General features: G+C 39.6%; 1 protein-coding gene across 1 annotated transcript in view; it reads left to right on the forward strand.

Moving 5' to 3' along the window:
- The window catches only part of PPARA (peroxisome proliferator activated receptor alpha), a 33,317-nt gene extending 16,351 nt beyond the window's left edge, over window positions 1-16,966 (forward strand). Inside the window, exons 4-9 of the mRNA XM_058804720.1 lie at window positions 283-527; window positions 2,364-2,524; window positions 3,471-3,609; window positions 5,993-6,195; window positions 8,992-9,439; window positions 9,616-16,966. Of these exons, the coding sequence (XP_058660703.1) occupies window positions 320-527; window positions 2,364-2,524; window positions 3,471-3,609; window positions 5,993-6,195; window positions 8,992-9,439; window positions 9,616-9,863 (1,407 nt within the window). The 5' untranslated portion in view covers window positions 283-319 and the 3' untranslated portion in view covers window positions 9,864-16,966. The remainder of the gene's footprint in view (window positions 1-282; window positions 528-2,363; window positions 2,525-3,470; window positions 3,610-5,992; window positions 6,196-8,991; window positions 9,440-9,615) is intronic.
- Window positions 16,967-19,673: the final 2,707 nt, after the last annotated feature.

Raw genomic sequence — 19,673 nt, forward strand, 5'->3', positions numbered from 1 at the left:
AGTGCATAATGCCTTCTGTAGAAACACTTTTCTCAACAATGGAGAGAAAACAACCATCTACAGATTGACCTTGTCATAACTTTCATTCATCTTGAAGTCTTTGGGGGAATTTTCCCCACCCTGTGCTCTTGATGATTCATGTTGCATAAAGCTTCCAGAGCAACAGAATGTTGAATAATATTTCACTTTGTATTAGAAATCCTGTATTCAGTGTGCTGTAACTGATTCAAATATTTTTTTTTAATATCTGTTTTGGTTTTTTTTTAATTATTCTTTCACCAGTATAAAGAGGTTTAAGTGACTGCTCTACTTGATCAAAATGGTGGACACTGAAAACCAGCTCTATCCCCTCACTCCCTTGGAGGAGGAGGATATAGACAGCCCTTTATCTGGAGAGTTCCTACAAGATATGGAGAGCATTCAAGACCTGTCCCAGTCTCTAGGTGATGATAGTTCTGGAGCTTTAAGTTTAACAGAATTCCAGTCACTGGGAAATGGTCCAGGATCTGATGGATCTGTTATAACAGGTAAGAGTTTGGTTTAACATAAAACTTTCTTTTATAAATAGAATGGTAGAAATTAATAACTACTTTAATGCTGTAATTATTGTTTATGATGAAGTGACACTAGAAATATATAAGCTGATTATGGCACAATCTTAAAATACTTAAGGCTAAAGTTAATATATTAGACAAATATCACTGAGGAATGATTTAATATAGAGTTACATAGCCTTTAGTCAGAGGCTTTGGGAGATCAAAGTGGGAATCACTGCAGTGCTGTAGGACACTGGAGTTCTCAGTAAGGTTTTCCTGTTGAATCTGGGTGTTTGCAAGTCTTTTAGCAGGAGGACCATGTGAAGCAGTTTACTGTTAACCTTTTGGTTAGTTTGCATTATGCTTTGTTTTGGGGGGTTCTTACTTTAGATCAATTCCCAGCTTGTTATCCCTATTTCACCTTGGAATAGTAGAACTGAGGCAATTGAACAGTGTGGGTTTGAGGGGAATGGGGAGAGCTGCCTTCTGGCACTATGGACTGAAGGAATGTTTCTAGAACTATGATTTTGTTCCCTTTTGGTTGCAGACATTCTCATGAGAGAGATGCCTTGTACAGGAAAAGTTATAATGTGCTTTATGTGTGTATTTGGTTTTAACATGGTCCTTCAGGGGCTTTACAATTATTTGAGTGTAGGTGTGTACAAGGCCTACAATAATTCAGATCACCTTCTACTGTCACCTTCTCATGGAGTATTCCGTGCTCACTGCAAAATGTGCTGGTTTTGTGGTCAGAGAACATGCAGAATGTAAGCTTGCAAGGCTCAAATTCCATAAGGCAAGTAAAATGAAATAGCACTTTTAAAAAATCCTGGGGTTTAGGCTGTTCTTGATGACTCTGATGCCTGTGGGCTTGGCAGCACTAGCAATGGAGACTCTGAGTTCCGTGCCAAGGTTTTTTTTTCCAACATAATACTTGCTGACCTACATTCATGAGTGTTTCTTAATCTGTCTGTTAAAATAACACACCCATTAATTTGCTGAAGTCTTGTGGTGCAAGTTGCAAGATGGAAGATAAAAGAAATTCTGGCCTCAGAAAATATTTTCCTCAAACAAGGTGGAAATATTAATTGAAATAATTAAGGTTGGAACGTGTTTGTTTAGTAATGTGTTCATCCACTGGTGGCACGTCTGGTGAGTTTATTTCATTGTAGGATTCAGAAATGCTTTACCCATTAGAAGAAAAACACAAAATATCTGAGCCAGGTTATTTTAGAATCAGGCATTTGTGTTACCTTCCTTTTAACATCTGTTCAGCCTTTCTGCTGATGTGCAGGGCTCTTCCATCTGCTTTTCAGCCCTCAGTTTAGATTGTCATTTAAAATTATGAGCAGCTTTTCAAATGTCAGGAGTCCTTACATGTATCTGAAGTGTATCTGAGTGAGGTAAGAATGTGTCTCTTGTGGTGCTGCCACAAGAGATGCCCTGCTCATCCCTGCAGCACAAGAGATGGAAGATGCAAATCCAAGATGAGCTGTGCACAACCTTTCTGCCAAGAGCAGTGGTGTGGTGTGGTGTGTATTTATTGGATCCATTATCACCCAAATGGTTCTTGTTGCCAGAGTCACTTCAGTAAGGCCTTTTCCTTTTTGACATCCCATGTCACATCAAAATTAGCAAGGTACACCCTGTATTCTGTCTGTGTTTGCACTGGAAATATGAATTATTTTTCAAAGAATTATGATTAAACTGTTAGTTTACTTAATAACTATTAACACAAGATTATTTTTAGAATAAGCTCATTTTTTGTGTGATTGTTGGTATAGAAATTGTATCAATCTTGCTTATGAAGTGTTCCTTTTGTTTTAGACACCCTTTCACCAGCATCCAGTCCTTCATCCATTAATTTTGCCACAGCTCCAGGTAGCATAGATGAATCATCCAGTGGAGCACTAAACATTGAATGTAGAATTTGTGGGGATAAAGCCTCAGGCTACCATTATGGAGTACATGCTTGTGAAGGTTGTAAGGTACAGTCATCATTTTCTTCTTAAGAACCTAAATCATGTTACTTTATTTATGTTTATATGAAGATAAACATTTGATATATAAATGTTTCATTACTATATCTCTAGCCATTACAATTCCTGTCTGTGGTCTTTTTTTCTGAAGTAAGTCATGCAGATACCATAACTCAGACCTTCATCAGGCAGGAGCAATTCACAGTGCTAATTTTAATGCTGCTTTTCTGTGATTAGTTAGTGAAATACTAAAACAAAACACTAAACTGTGACAAAAAAAAAATCAAAACCTTCTTGCTCCACTACCATTTTGTGTTGGGAGTATGGCTAGGAGGAGTCTAACACATTCCTGTTATAAAACCAACAAATCCTGAGTTTCTCACCTCCACCACATGCTGCCTGAATCCCTGAGTCTTGTACTTCTTGTAGTTTTGGGGCCAGGGCATGTCTCTAGCACAAATTACTCTTATCATTAATGCATAATTCTTGAGATGATATGACCCATGAATTATAAGATTCTTTTCTTTTTCCTTTAATGTTTTAGATTTCCATCCTTTTCCTATATTAGAAGGTAACATGAGAGAAATAACAGTCTTTGTGTACAGCTTTCTTTCATGCATCATGTCAGTATGATAATTTGAATGTAAATCTTATGGAATAATGCAGAATATCTATTAGAGATGGGCAACCAGATCCTAGCCAGGTGTGTCCCACAGCCTAAATGACATGTTGCTCTGTGATGTGACACAAAATGTTGAGATGGCTCTGGATTTGCTGTCCCTGTGTGTGAGCAACCTTGCACTGCAGACTGGAGACATCCTGGAAAGAGCATTGGAGGTAGAGGCTGTTCTAAAATAAATGGTAAAAGAAAAAAAAAGAACTTTACCTGTATGATTGAAGCTTAGTAATCAGCACTCATTAATATTACATATTGTTTTTTTCAAACTTTTTATAGGGCTTTTTTAGAAGAACAATTCGTTTAAAACTCATCTATGATAAATGTGATCGCAACTGCAAAATTCAGAAAAAAAATCGTAACAAGTGCCAATATTGTCGTTTTCAAAAGTGCCTTTCAGTTGGAATGTCACATAATGGTAGGTAAGAGTGCCCTTCATTTGTTTGTTCCTACCCAGAGTCTGCTGCTGGAGGCAGGCACTTGGATAGCATTTTTACTTCACACACATGAATTGAACCTCAGATTTTTTATGGGATAGGTCGCTGTGGGGGTGCCAGTTTCCCTGGTGGGTTCATGTGGTTGATACAGAGCTGCCAAATGTGCTGTTATGAGCTTTACACAGTTGTACTACGTCTCATTTTGTCCATATGAATGTTCATTTATTTGCTTTCCTCACCCCAGAACTTTGGCACCAGTACTGCCATTGAAACAAATTTCAATCCTGGAAGAATTCTGATTAAGGGTTTTGTAGAAGAGTAGGAGGAGAACAACTGCTTTCATTGTGAGAGGGAGTGATGTAGGATAGAAATCTGTAGGAAAGCAGCCTTCATTATTTTTCAGGTTACAGTGCAACAGCTCTTGGGCAGATGGTTCAGAAAGTGGGGAGGGAGGGCAAAGGTCTATGCTGACTGTGCAAAAGGAATCTGGTAGGTTGTTTGTTAAACAGAATGGTTTAAAATTCAGAGCATTTAGATATCCAGTTTAAAAGTTATATTGTTGTTTGTGCTAGTGATTTAAGATAAGAGTGGCAAGCTTGTGGCTTACAGACCAATTTCAGCCCACAAGGCAGTTCTCAGTGCAGGACAGAGCTTGCTGAGCAGCACCAGTGAAGAGGGAGAGGCCAAGCCATGAGAAGCACATCTCACCTGGCCAGATGACAGTGGTTTTCCCTGCTTGGCTCTGATATTGTCCAGGCTGAACCTGGGGGAAGGTGCAAGGTGAAAGTAGGTAAAAACACTGGGTTAGGTGAAAAGCTGTGGGTTAGGACACAAATTTCCTAAGGAAACTATGCAGTTGGGATGGGAACATGACTGGGGAAGCTGCTTGTGACATTGTAGTCTAGAGTCCCAGCAGGAGGCATTGGGAGAGTTTACCCTCTGGTTCTGCTGGAGCCTGGCTCTCTTGTAGTGAGCCTTGACTGAGATTGAGGTGCATTGGAAGAGGGTTGGTAGTGTCTGCAAGACTGGGCATAACCATCCTCAAAAAGTGTACTGGGCAACAAAGTGACATCTCAGGCTGGGAGCTGAGCAGGGAGCAGTGCTGGTTGGCAGGAACTGACATCCATGTGAAGCTGTTTCATCCTACTAAAAACACTGTGGCCACCTTGTGCTCCATTTGAAGGGCATAGCCACAGTTTTATTGCAGCAAACATGTGGGAAAGGGAATGACTGCTGACTTGCTGGCAATACTTCTCAGGAAAAGCACTCAACTGAATTTACACTTATGTGTAAGGTCTTAAAACTGTAAGTTTTAGTTTAGAGCAGGTATTGTTCCACTTTTTCAACATGTTGATGTGACCACCTTAAGGGGAAGGAAGCACCTAAGCCAGATTCCAAACAGGCTTTCCTTGTTGGGCTTCCATTGAATCCACAGCTGTATTTCAGACCATGCCTAGAGTCACCTCCTTATGTCGTGCGAAGATCCCTGGGCACCTTGAAGGGCTGATGGTGTTCATGCCTTGAATTGGTCAGTGTAAGCAGTGAGGTCCTGTCCTCACTGCTTGGAGGCTGAAATGCAGTACAAGCAACTCACTGTATGAGCCATCTCAAACCCTTGCACACCTCCCAAGGGTCAAATGGGGCTGCCTTAGCTTGAAACTGAAACTGAAGAAGTGCCCATAAGTGGCAAGACCACTTGCCCAAAAACCAGGAGACCTCCATACCCAGAGGTGTTTTAGCCTTGCATCTTCTGCCTCTCAGAAGAATATCCCAATGACTGGATTGGATATTCAGATTGTTCTCTCCAGTCCTGAAGGGTTAGTCTGTTGGGAAAGCAGTATGGAGTGTGGAAGGTAGAGGAGACTTTGTTGCCTTTGAGCTGTAAATGCAGGTCTTTGGGGTTCCCACTGGCAGTACAGATGTGTTGAGTGAAGAACTGGATGCCCCTGCAGTGGGATTCAGGCTCCATTGCAGCTCTCCAGCTCATGTGTGTGCTTTCTGCCAAGCTCCTGTCACGAGTTTGTTTAGTGTTTTAAGAGCTCCCAAGGTGGACTTTGAGTTTCACACTGGGAGTTGTAGAACTCAGTAAGGAGAAAACAAAATACAAGTATATTTAGGTAATGCAGAAGGGAAAAGGAATGTGTTCTAGCCCACTGCAGATAGCACTTTCTGTTCTGAAACACCTGATTTCCTTCAGTTTAGCATATTAGTCACTGACTGTGTTGGGAAGGGAGTGATGTCTTCACCTCTTCACCTCTACCTGTTTTTCTAGACAGAAAAATCTTACTGCTCTGATCAGCAATGGTAAAAGGCTTAAGTTCTTGTATAATTTGTGCTTGTTTTACAATTATATCTTCCCATCAGCAATACGTTTTGGACGAATGCCGAGGTCTGAGAAGGCCAAGCTCAAAGCAGAAATTCTGACAGGTGAAAATTATGTAGAAGATTCAGAAATGGCAGATCTCAAATCACTTGCCAAAAGAATTCATGATGCCTACCTGAAAAACTTCAATATGAACAAGGTTAAAGCTAGGATCATCCTTGCAGGGAAAACCAATAACAATCCAGTAAGTACTTTTTCTGTTACTTTAAAATAAAACTGACAGGTGTATAAAGTGATTGTAAGAATTTGCTAGACACTTTAGCAAATCTTTTAGAAAATAAATATCATGGTAATACAGACATGAAATATTCAAAGGAAATATCTGTAGTAAATATGGTTGCTTTTAACCACTATCAGAATAATAAGAAACTATAGGAAAATCAGGTGATTTCCTTGTAAATGAAACTCATAACCCTAAATTATTGTTCTTAATAAAAAATGAAGTGATATCTGAATGTGAATACCTCTTGATATGTTCAAGAGGTTCAAAATTATTTTCCTATTATGACAGTGAAAAAAATGCATTTTTCTGTCACAAATGCCAGGATAAGTACTATTAGCTTGTAGCGTGTACAGGTGCTCTGCATGACTTTTCCTTTAATCAGAATAATATTTATAGCAGGAGGGGAAAGAAAACTTGAGTTTGTAATTTTTTGTTCACAGTGCTGGCCATTTCCTCACCCAGCCTTCCTGGTCTTTTCTGTAGGGTTCCTTTGAAAGGCAGAAGCAAGCAAGGTTGTGAAGACACATTTGCTGTAGAAGTTATTTTTCTTTCAGGGTAATTTAGCCAAGGTCTACCTAATTTGATCAACTGCTTTTTTTTAGTAGTGCATGGGAGAGTATAATCAATGTAAGGACTTTCTTGTTTCACTTTATGCATATTTATTAAAGCTCTGCTGTGATCTATGTTACTTTTATGTAAAAGGTAATTATCTTATATTATCAGTAACTTCAGTTTCAGTAAAAATGTGCAGGGAAGAAACTTTACATATGGCATAATGAAAACCATGTAAGTGTGGGGATGAGTGTTATCAAAATGGCAAGCAAGCTGTCTTCTGCATTATGGAATTTGGCATATAATAGTCTAGTCTAGTCTAGCCTACAGCTTTCTGCATTAGCAGAGAGACACATGAATTATCCCAGCCTTTTTCATTGCACTGAGAGGTGTGTAAAATGAGGCACAGGCTTAAACATTTTAGGGGTACAGGCTGACATGAGCCTACAGTAAATACCACCTTTAGCTTCTCAGTGAGTGGGCTTCTGCAGAAAATCAGTTTTGTGCTTCTTACCCTGTATCAGAACCATAAGCCACAGCTTGTGTCACACATGCAGGGATGGATCCTAGAGCACCTAATCCAGGTTCTTGTATTTGAATGTGTCCCACAGCCAAGGGACTGACCAGCCAACAGTAACCAGCACGTGTATGCCTGGCTGAATATGCACAGAAAAATCAATGAAGAATCAGCCCTAGGATGTTGCAAACAGGCTGCTGTCAATTTTTTCCATATGCAGGGAAGAGCAAAGGGGTTTTAGACTATTTCATACTCTCTTAAGAAAAAAAAATTCTTTTTCTTTTGATTTTTCAGCAGAAAAGCAAATGTTAAAATAAGGTGGGTTTTTTGTTGTTAGCAACCCACCTGTTTCAGAACTGTGTATTAACAGCTAATTTCAGTGAATCCTAATTTTTGGCACCACTACAATTAATTTCAGAATGAATGAGCATTTTTCATGATGACAAGGTGTCATTTTTTAATTTAGCTCCTAAGTCCTTAGCCATGCCTCTTTTCTGCATCCTGAAATGATAATTTTTTTTTTAAGTATATAAGATAGCGTACGTCTTTTAAAGGTTTAGAGATGTGTTGTGTTTCTTGCTTTGCCACTTTCCACTCATATCCACCTTCCCATGGAAAGTTCTGCTCTGTGTAACTGTGCTGGAGTGAGATGGAATGTCCAGTAGCCATAAACATTTTAAAATGGAAAACCATAGGAACCTGACCTGTTGGACAGTTTTCTGAAGGAAACAAGTGAATCCTCTGAGTTCCTGACAGAACCCATGTGTTCCCCATGCTGTTTAATCTGAGCTGAGCAAAGCAGCACAAGGAAGGTGCTTGGTGTGTGTGGAACTGAGTTTCTGTTCAAGGTCAGTTGCTGTGAGTTTGCTAGGCTGGGAAGCAACTGGGGTTTGTTGTTTTTCTTTAGTGGATTGCACTTCATTTTGGTTGTTGCCCTGCAGATATATATCAAAATATTTTTGAGTTCTGATTGTTCATAAGAAAGTCTGAATGCTGCTTTTGATAATGATGTTTTAAGAGAGTGGCTCATCTGTTTGTAAAGCATGTACCTTTCAAAACAAATGGGATTATGGGATTTTGTGCTTTGCATTCTAGTAGGATTCTCTGTTTGGAGATGACTCAGTACCAACTGCAGCTAGAAAGTTGGGACAATTGGGACATTGTCTATGAGAATCTGATAATAAAACACAAGAGAAGTGCAGGGTTTACATTCTTAAGCAAATATGCTGCCCTGTATTGAAATTACTGCCTGTAATTTCCCCCTAGGGGACTTCAGGAAAGCATCATGATGTGCATCAAGTGTAGTTAGTTTAGGAATCAATAGGAGTGTAGGCAGAATAACCTGGACTTCTGGACAAGGTAATCCAAGTCTTTTGTGAACCCTCTGGGACTGGCTCTGAGATGGATTTGTGCATCCCAAGCACAGGAGTGCTGGAGCTTCACTGTAACTATTAGATGAAATTAAATTAAAGATATGCCATACATCTTTACATCTGACTATTTGCATTGCTGCTTGCAGGGCTGACTTGTTAGGTATTGCAGTTTGTCAAACACTGTCTTGATGACAAAGTGATAGTTGAGGACTGAATAGCATGGAAGTTAAAGTTTAGCAAAATTCTTATTTTTTAGCTAGAGAATGATTAATAACCATTATTTAGTGACTGAACTAGTGTTTTTTTTCTCTGTAGCCATTTGTTATACATGATATGGATACCTTATGTATGGCAGAGAAGACCCTGGTGGCAAAGTTGGTGGCCAATGGGATTCAGAACAAGGAAGCAGAGGTTCGAATCTTCCACTGCTGCCAGTGCACGTCTGTGGAGACTGTCACAGAGCTCACAGAATTTGCCAAATCCATCCCTGGCTTCTCCAGCCTGGACCTGAATGATCAGGTGACACTGCTGAAGTATGGGGTGTATGAAGCCATATTTGCCATGTTGGCCTCTGTGATGAACAAGGACGGGATGCTGGTGGCTTATGGGAATGGATTTATAACCCGGGAGTTCCTGAAAAGCCTGAGAAAGCCATTCTGTGATATAATGGAGCCAAAATTTGATTTTGCAATGAAATTCAATGCACTGGATTTGGATGATAGCGATATTTCCCTTTTTGTTGCTGCCATTATTTGCTGTGGAGGTAAGCATGACCCATTTGTTCTCTAAGGTAGTAAATTTTAATACTTCCCTCTCGTGAATTAAAAATTTTAATGGAAAAGCTTCTGTCCTCTGGAAGATTCAGTTCTACCACTAACTACACTTTGAGGAATCATTATAAAATTATGACATGTATTCTTTTGCTTGTTTTGAGAACAGATCGTCCTGGTCTTGTAAATGTAGGACACATTGAAAAAATGCAGGAGAGCATTGTGCATGTACTGAAACTTCACTTGCAAAACAACCATCCTGATGACACCTTCCTCTTCCCAAAACTTCTCCAAAAAATGGCTGATCTCCGACAGCTGGTCACAGAGCATGCTCAGCTTGTTCAGATAATCAAGAAGACTGAATCTGATGCACATTTACACCCTTTACTACAGGAAATCTACAGGGATATGTATTAAGGACTTTTAGTATTTTTTTCCACAATATTTAAAGACAGAGAAATACAGATGGGAGCAAAACTACTTGTACAGTTATGGGCTGTTCACTCAGCCCAGAGCAGGAAAAATCTAAAACTGGGGAACTGGAGTGTTACATTTCTTTTGGTTTGGGATCTTTTGTCTTCTTTTGAAAAAGTGCTGCAGAAAAATACTGGTCAGAGTGCTCAATGAAGGGTCTTACAATGGTTCTTTTATTTGGAAATTTGAAGATTGGTAAGGAATACATATTTGTATAATAAATCAGAATGTTAAGTAACAGAAATGAACAAAATTGTATTTCCTCTTGGCTTAGTCATTTTAGTATTAATGTAACAAATTCAGCACCTTCCTTCCAGGTATCTGCACAATCAGAAAGACAATGCACTTTTGCCTAATGGTAACTACTGAGAACCAGCTAACACTTTTTCTTAAAGCATTCAGTCTAGGTGTAGCAAATGGCTAGATATTACTGTCCATACACTTCTAAAAATTTGGAAAGATCTTTCATCCATTGTTGCTTTAATTCCATGAAATGATGTACAGCTTCATCTACTGTTATGTTGGCATACTTAGGGTGAGCAGGTTTAAAAGAGTTCTCTTATGAAATTAAACAAAATCCAAAGAGTCATCTAAAAGACAGCAGAGATGCTCCAACAGGTGTGTCTTGAAGAGTAAACAAGATAAACTGATGGGACCTTTTTGTTTCAAAAGTCTGTTAAGGAAATGTGAAAATATCACTGATGAGAAAGAGATTGTATACCCTGTATTTTTGTACAACTTGTAATAGCTCAGGATACAGTTTTGACATAAAAATACTATTTTGAATTAGCAAGAGTTTTGGAGAGACTGAGAAATCTGATCCTACCCTAGGAAAAAAAAGAATTTTAACTTTTCATCAAGGATACTGCACTCTACTGCAGTGATAATGACTCCAAAGGAATGATTGGATAGGAAAGGCACTGGCTTCCTCTAAGTGTCTTGGCAGTATAATTGTTTGGAGCTGTTTGCTTTTCTGATGAATGCACTGCTTCATTTTTTACCCACTTGGATATATTTCTATTCCTTCTTTGGCCTCATGGATAGAAGTATTTGGTACTTGTTTTCACCAGATTTTGTCCTTGTGGATAAGGTGACGGTAACACCAAGAGCAGCGTTTGTAGGTGTCAGACTGTGTCATGGAGTGGAAGGCAGCACAGCTGAGAGTAAGTTTATTGTGTTCCTAGGAGTAAACTGATTTTTTTGCTGTACTCCTGCTGCAAAAGCAGCCACAAGGAAATGGCTTCCTGACTTTGCCTCTTCATGGGCTCTTTTCAGAGAGCTGCCCAGAAGTGCCCAGAGCTGCATGCCAGGCACTCTGCTGTTTCCCTTTCATTTCTTTGATACAGTAACCTCGCATTATTACCACATAATTTTACTTTCTGTTTCACAACAACGAGGTCTCAGGAGCAATGCCAGCATTTTCACTACAGTAAAGCTTTCAGTGGCACAGGAGGACACTTTGTATTTGTTTTATTGTAGCACATTTGAAGGCACCAGAATCTTCACTGCAAGGATTGAGTGATGAAGTGAGAACATCACCTTGTCATTCCTATTTCAGTGGCAATGCTTGTTTCTGTCCAGGCACAGCTGGACACTGGAAAAATTACAGATTTAAAGGCAACTTTTTGGGGTTTATCTGGGCAATGATTGTGGCAGAAGTTATAGATAATTACAGATATATTTAGTGTAAAATATTGAAGCACAGGCCTCAAATTTGGTGAGCATCTAGGACAGGATAGAAATAGTAACTGCATGTGCACAAAACTTCCTCCCCTTCCCTGTTGCCAGCAGGAAGAACACTCAAACACTCAGAGAGGAATGTTGGTCTTGCCAGGAACCCTCAGATGAGAAATGGGCTGCCTTTTGTGTCCCAGAGCAGCACACAGTGTGCCCTCAGAATTAGAGGATTTTAGGAATGCTGCTGCTTTATTCTTCCAGCCAACCCTGTTTCACTGAGGGGGTTTGGGCCATGGAAATAATTGATCTGAGATATTGCTGATGCAAGAAGTTGTCAAAATAACAGCCATTCTGGGATGCTGTTCTGAAACTGTAGGAGCCAACTGTTAGTTTATCCTCTTAAAAAGGATAACTTGAAATATTTTTCCCCCAAAGGTCAGATTTTTTGCAAAGGGCAAATTTCAAAGTTGTATCCCATAGTTTAAGTGTACTGTAGGTTCTCAGGAAAAATCAGACACCGTCAGTGTGCATAACTATTTTTCCAGCTCTTGTTCTCAAAAGTGGCTAAAACACTTTAGTAACACTTTAAAACATGGAAAATTAATAATAAATACTTAAATTCTCAGCAAAGCTATACAGAATGGCAAATAGAGTAACTCAGTGAAAAATATAATATTTAGCAGTTTTAGCAGCTGCTTGTAACAAAGTCCTGTTATTAGTATGAGAAAAGTGAATAATTTTTTTGTTATTTGATAACTAGCAAGAAATTTTTGACTACTTCCTTGGACATTAAAGGTTTTATTTCTGTTTTAAATTAAATTTCAGACCCTGAATGAAAAAAAAAAAAAAGAAAAAAAAAGAAAAAAAGAGAGCACATCTCTGAATTACAGAAATATGAACAAGATGTTAACACAGCCTAAAATTCTGGATGGATTCCACTGCCCACACTGCTGTCCCGTGCACATTCCCACAGTCACTTCAAAGAGTGGCACAGGGCACACAATTCCCTTCCCAAGAATTAATGGGCAAAAGAATTTCTCATTTCTACATTGTGCTTTTAAGGAATTACATTTGCTCCTTCAGGAGATGACTACAGCAGGTTTTGGCCAAGGAGATTTTAAAGTTACTCAGTTTATGTCCACTTTTTTTAAAATTTGGAATGCAAAATAGTCTCAGATGTATTTCTGACCAATTACTTCAGAAGCTCCTCTATGTGCAGATAAACTAATATTTTAAATACCCCATCTATGGAGGAAAGCAAATTGATCAGATTTTAGGATTAAAATGGATTAAAGATTTGCTGGCTCATCAGGTACAGTTTGGATCTGATTCTTGCCAACATAACTCATTTTACTGTCATAGCATGGAAGAACTCTGGTTAGCAACCAGACCCCACAAACAGCTCAAGGCAAGAGACAGCAGATGGATAGAGAAATACCCTGGGAAACAATGGTAGGGCTTAAGTTTTCAGCAAACCTACAGATTACTCACTTTTGAGCATTGTTTGGAGGGAAAATATTTATTTATTTATTTATTTGTTCTGCTGCCCTAGGTACTTTTTGTCAAAAGCGAAGGGGGGAAGAAAAGGAAGGTTTTGTGCCAAGTATTAGGGAAAATCTGAGGTTCATTCTTCTCTCCTCCTTAAATATTTCTTTTAAAGCTGCTGTTTAAAAAAATTAGTTACTTTGTACCTTCCAAAATTTCCGATCCCACTTTTGCTTTAAACACAAACTGTCACCTGATAGGAAAGTTTCCATTTACAGCAACGACACCTTGCATTGCATTTAAAGAAAGCACATTTTGTGTTAGCTGCCATTTCCATGTGCCTTTGTGCTCTGGTTCCAGCAGCTGCTGCAGAGCTGAAGTGCTGCCAGCCAGCAGAGTTTTGCATTATTCCTGCCCGTGCAGATCTCGGAAATACCAGCAGTTGCACTAAGCCTGTTCTCATGAGAGAGCTGGCACAGGGCTGCACATCAAAGAGCTTATAATAAGCATCCAAACATTTGTTTGTTTATTCAAACTGCTGAAACCTGTGGAGATTTATTCATCACGAGAGCTGGGTCACATACGACTGAGTTTGAATTTCCTCATTGCTGACGGAAAGCCTGGACAAAGTTGGGCCCCATCTGAGGCAGAGCAGCTGGGGGATATCCTGCTGTGGCTGCAGAGGAACAGTTTCAGTCTCTCCTAAAAGCTCCCTGGGACTTCACTGAAAATCTGCAACTGCATTTGACAAATGCATTTGCAGCTGTCATGGTACTGCTTAAGCATAAGGTCTGCAAATAATGGTCCCTCTCAGAAACCCCTCGTCCTTTAGGAAGTGTTGGAATGTAAGGTGGAGCGTGGTATCTGTGCTTGCTTCTGTCCCAAGTGCTTTCCTGATAATCAGTTGCATATAATTTTTGTATTTAGGTTTAATCAGCTTTATTTTCCTTCTTTTACTTGAGATTTAAATAATATGTGGGTTTGATCTAAGATTATTGATATTGTTATGTGTTGTGGGATTTTTTTAATTTAATGTAATACCATTTCTTCATGTTTCAATTTTTAAAATACAAGAATATAAATGCAAGGTATAAACTTTCACTAAATTAATTACAGAGGTGCTTAAAGAAAAATGTGTAAATTATTTAATTTAAATATTTGTTACATACTTTATCTTGTGAACCCTTTGTACAGTGAGGAAGTATTTCCTTTTATGGGCTAAGAATGAAGGGGCTGATGTCAAAGACAATTTGTTATTTATTCCTGTCTGGTCTTTATTGCTGTATCATTTGTGAAGAACTATCACAAATTCTTCAGAGTTATCAGTGTTTGGTGTTGACCATTATAACAAAACTTTAAAATATATTTTCACATAGAACACAGACTTCCTTTTATTTAATTTTAATAAAAGAAAGTCTAGTTGAGAAATAGCTGCAATCCCAAAATTGAGTTTTTAACTCAAGTTCACCAATAGGAAAAACCATGTGTAGAACTGAGTTCATCTTTGTTTTGCAGCATGGTAGCTCATTTTCCTTTGAAAAGAGCTAAAAAGAAGCTGCATTTGGTTTGTGCACCGATGCTGGTGTTTTCTGTGGAGCTGACTTGTGGCTCACTGGGAATAACAACGTGTACTCAGGATTATTCCCTGCCATCTCCCTGAGGGCAACCTGCTGCTTTTATAGATGTATTTCAAACATGATTTGGCAGCACAAAACAAAACGTTGAAATGGCATTATTGGCTTCCCTGCAGGAGGGATTTGAAATAGAATTCAGAGTCTGCTCATAGGGATTCTTTGTCTGGTACATGCAGGTGTGACAGTCTGTGCCTACAGCATCCTTCTAAGGAAATCTGATATAGGAAATAAGGTACATTTCAAAGGTATCTACCTTAAATTTTGCTGTGTGAATCACCAAACACAGTAGGTAACACAAGCACAATCTATTACAAATGTTCTAGCTATCATTTGTACTTACTTGCTTTTTATTTGTAACATGTAACACTTTATTTCCTCAAATTGCTGCAACTTGGCATTTTCACTTCATCAGTGTCACCACACAGGTATGTTGTCCCCTGAGGTGTTTGTGTCATGTTTGCAAAAGCTCTGCTGGACTTCCCTGTGCTGACCTGCAGCCACTTCCTTTACCCTGTCACCTCATGTGACACAAACCCACTGTGTAACTGAGCCCACCCTAAGGAAGGCTGTTTCCTCCTTTCTTTTTCCTATTGTGCTCACAGGTTTTTTTAAATCTTTTTCTGTTTCTGAAGCTGGGCTGTGTTTTTTTCTTGAGCTCCTTTATTGCGTCAGTCTCGCCAGATTCCATTGCTGCGGATGTTTCGAAACAGAATTCCTGTTGCAAGGACCTCAATTGCAGATGAGCTGCTTCTGCCAGGGGATAGGCAGCGTGCACAAGAGACTGATCTGATTACAGGCTGGACCTTAAATAAGGACTGCAAGATCAAGCATGAGGTACTTGAAGTAGCAGTAATATTTTGGTGTATTTTCTCACGTTGGGTATGCAGGTGATCCCTGTTGTGGTAAAGACACCAGCCTTGTGTTCAATGCCAGGAGTTTCATGGCATTCTTTCCACGTGAAAGAAAAGAGATTGGCAGGATGGGGAAGTCCTGAGCCACTGCAATCTCGGAGACACAGCAGTCCTGCGTGTGTAGGAGTGCAGTGTCACCCAGCAGCCTGTGTGGGACGTGCTGCAGAGCTGGGAGCAGGTCACCACCCTCCTGCAGGTGACTCACCTGAGCCACCCCTGCTCACCTGCAGGGCTCCCATGGCTCATCCCCACACACACAGCAGCTCTCTCCATGGAATCACAGTGCCCTGGCCCTTGGGCAGAGCAGAAACCTGCATGGTTCAGTTACTGCTTTAGTAGTAATGAACCTAACCAATGCTTCAGTGTGCTCCAGAAACCTCAGAGTGGTTTGGCAAAGTCTGGCTTAGCAGATTCTCAGGGGACCTCTCTCCTGAGCAGCTCCTGCTGTTCCACAGCTCCTAAAACAGTTGCTCAGAATTTTCTCTAGGAATGCAGCACCACAGGTTAAGTGCCCCGGGATGTTGAAACCCTTCCTTGCCTTTTAAATGGTCTGTTATCTGTGTCTCTTAGGACACAAAAGAAGCACAGTGTCGTTAATGTTGCCAAGCCCTCATCAATAGAGCCAACAAGTATTTCATTAAATCAAAATATCAATATTAAAGAGAAAACAAAATAGTTATTGTTTCCAGTCAGCTGTTTTGGGGACATTGGACTTCAGTAAATACAGAACGTAGAAGGAGCACATTTCTTGCAAGGAATAGTCAAACCTAATTCTCATGGAATGCTTGTTTCCCAGTAAAAACCACTAATTCAAGCCAAGTTCCCAAGTTTGTCTCTGTTAGAACAATGCAAATGACACTTCCAAGGATGAATGGATGCCCTGGTCTCACAGGGATTTTTAGGAAGGACAACATATCTTGTACTTGTGAATGTTGAAGTCACATCTAGCTACACACGATGATGCATTCTCAAACGTTACCAGCCTACTGATCTAGGATGAAAAAACTTGAACTAAACTTTTTTTTTCTTTTTTTACATTCTGATTTTTTCTGCCTTCTTTATAAACAAGAGGTTGAATTCACAGTGTTTGTATAGAGACTGTAGGAACCTATGTGCTTTAATCCTTTCAGACTGAATGTAAACCAACTTAATTTGAAACACGGTTTTGCCTTAATGGTTTTAAAAAAATAAAATATTTTTAAAAGTGAATTTAATGACATGTGATGATCTTTTATCTCCAGGAAAGGAACTCACTGCAATGAGACATTCAGAAGGCAGCCTATTTGAAGCATCTTCATGTACTGATGCTTCCCTGTGCTCTGTTAGATGCCTTTTGAAGCAGGAGTGGTTGTGTAACATACCCAGAGACGTTGCATATACATTTCTTTATATATATTTCATAAGTTTGATGTTCATCCATCATCCAGCTGTGATCTTTCACATTCTCATGGGTTGTATGGCTGGTTTGAGACATCCATGGAATTCAACAAGAGCACTTCTGTGTGAAATGCAGCACTGACTAATTCAATGACCACATCTTCAATTAAATCAGGCATGTATGTCACAGGTAGTTGTTTTCCTTCCAGAATCTGGGGATATTTTCAGCTGGTAACAGAGTGCTGAAGTGAAAATTACAGCAGAGGAAAAAGACTCCGGTTTCTTCATAGCTGTGCTCAGGAGCATGGAAGACCTGATGCTGAGCAGCAGAAAGTACTTGAAGACCCCAATGAAAACAACCTGTAAAGGCTGTGCATCCATGAAGAGCAGAAGAGGCTGGCCATGGTATCATTCAGGCTGTGAAATCACATATATACCAAAATATGATGATACTGAGACCATAATGCTCATGTTCAGTGGGAATACAAGAATGTGGGATAACTAAGTTCTAACAGCTGGGCACAGATAATAATCCATTGTCATTCCAGGAAATACCAAGCGGAATGTAGGGCAGTCTCCTTTCCCTAAAGCATAAACCAGAGATGCCAGAACATATCTGCTGTCCCTCTGTGGTACCTGCTGGCTTTTCTGCACCTACCAGGTCTTCACTGCCAGGTAACTGTGAAGGAGAGGCATCTCTGATTTGGTTTTCCCTGCTGCACAATAAATAACTGAGCTGTACTGAGCCAAATTAAATATTATATAATTTTGCTCTGCGGTTCTGCTCCCTTTTAACCCTGAGTCCTTTCACCCTTCAGTTCAACATAACAAGTTCTTAAAGGCATGGAAATTTCTGAGGGCTTTAAATGACTCCTCAGTCATATTGTAAATGCAAATATAATGGTTGTGAATAAATGAGATAACTGCTTGTGCCTTAAAAGGGCACAGAGGAAGCTGAGCAGGAGGGAAAACAGGTCAGAGAGATGAGATCCCAAGCTCACTGACATTGGAACTGCACTAGGGAGGCTTTCAAAACCTGCTTTTAGGAGTACAATCTGTCATGAACAATGGGAAATCCAGGAAAAAACATATTTCAAGGTTTGCTGGTGTAAACATATCCTGTGGTCTCACGTAACCATGTTGCTTTGGGAGCTTGATTATAACACTTCAATTCCAAGGTGGGAAAGTGCTCTCTTCAGTTGTGGGTTTAGCACAGGACATGCTCTGGTGTTTATACAGAACAGATACAGACACACCACAGCTTTTAAACAGTGTTCCTAATGTGAAACTGAAATATAACACCACCCATCTTACATAAGTTTAGTATCACTTTCCCTGAAAGTGTAGTCTTTTGTAACTGCAAAAAGGAAGCTGAAATGTTGCCTCATAACGTGGATCTTTTTTTCTGCATTTAAAGACATACATATATTTTATTTATTAAAGCACTTAGGGCTTGAAAAGGCCACTGATAGGTCCAGTATTGCTCCTCCAGTCACTGCAAGAAATTTCAGTCCTGATCAGAGAGCACCAATATAGTAAGTTCAGAAAAAAGAAAGATTTTAGGATACTTCAATACAACTCCTTGAAATAATGTTGATTTCTTTTAACAAACACAGGTTCATTCTACTAAAATGATGGATTTTTGATGGATTATATGGATGGAAGTGTTGGAAAAAAGAGATGTTCACCAAAGCACTAACAAGTTCTGATGCAATGACCAGCATTTACTTGAGTAAAAAAGGTGATTTTGTGATTAGGGAACATTCTAGATGTATCCTCAAGGCATGTGACTTGGGTTTTACATAAAAGCCACCATAAAATCTTAAGAACAGTCAAAAGAGATAACTGAAGAAACTAATTTTTGAGCTAAACAAATTGCTGTTTCCATTGAACTTTTTACCTTTTTACTTGAAACTGTGTTTCTGACATCCCTATTACAGCTGCAGTTTATTTGTCTGGTTCAGGAAAGAATTGGGCATATTAATGGAACTTTTCTATTTCCAGATTAACTGCTTTGAAAGTGAAAAAGAAGTCACCTTTATTGTAAAGCATAAGCCAAATGTATTCAGGTTCCTCTCCAGCTGCTGTGCTGACATGGACTGAAAGGCTAAGTGAAAAGTGACTGCAAGTGCAAGGGACTTCTAAATACTTTTATTGATTGCAGAAGCACCAACCTTCAAAGTCTCAAGTCTCAATGCTGTGATAGCACTAAGATTACCATATTGAGAAATGTAGGTATTATATTTAGGACATTTTCTCACAGCACTTTTATTTTGGACTTGAATTCCCTGCCTTATGTAATCTTACAGGCCAGCACTGCCAGATTAACAATTGGTGTACACTGACTTGCTTGGGTATATTCTGAATTAAGCCAGACCAATCTGTTTTGGAATTTCGTAACCCTGTAGGGAGTGTCAAGAGCAACACAAGGCACTAAAATAGCAAATGTGGAAACCTGGACACGGTTCCTGTGTCTGTGCTGTTTGGTTTCTTGCTGCAAGCATTCCACATGGTGACAGGAGGCTCATCTGCCTCTTTTCTGGCTTCTCATCAGCTCCGTGGCGCGGCGGGCGCTGCACGGGGATGTCTGAACCCAGGCCAAGGGCAAGGAAATGTGCTGCTCTCTCCAGTAGTAGTGAGCTGATGAAGGTCACTTCTTTAAAAGGAGC

The sequence above is a fragment of the Ammospiza caudacuta genome, chromosome 5 (assembly GCF_027887145.1).
Source record: "Ammospiza caudacuta isolate bAmmCau1 chromosome 5, bAmmCau1.pri, whole genome shotgun sequence".
In the NCBI taxonomy this organism is placed as follows: Eukaryota; Metazoa; Chordata; class Aves; order Passeriformes; family Passerellidae; genus Ammospiza; species Ammospiza caudacuta.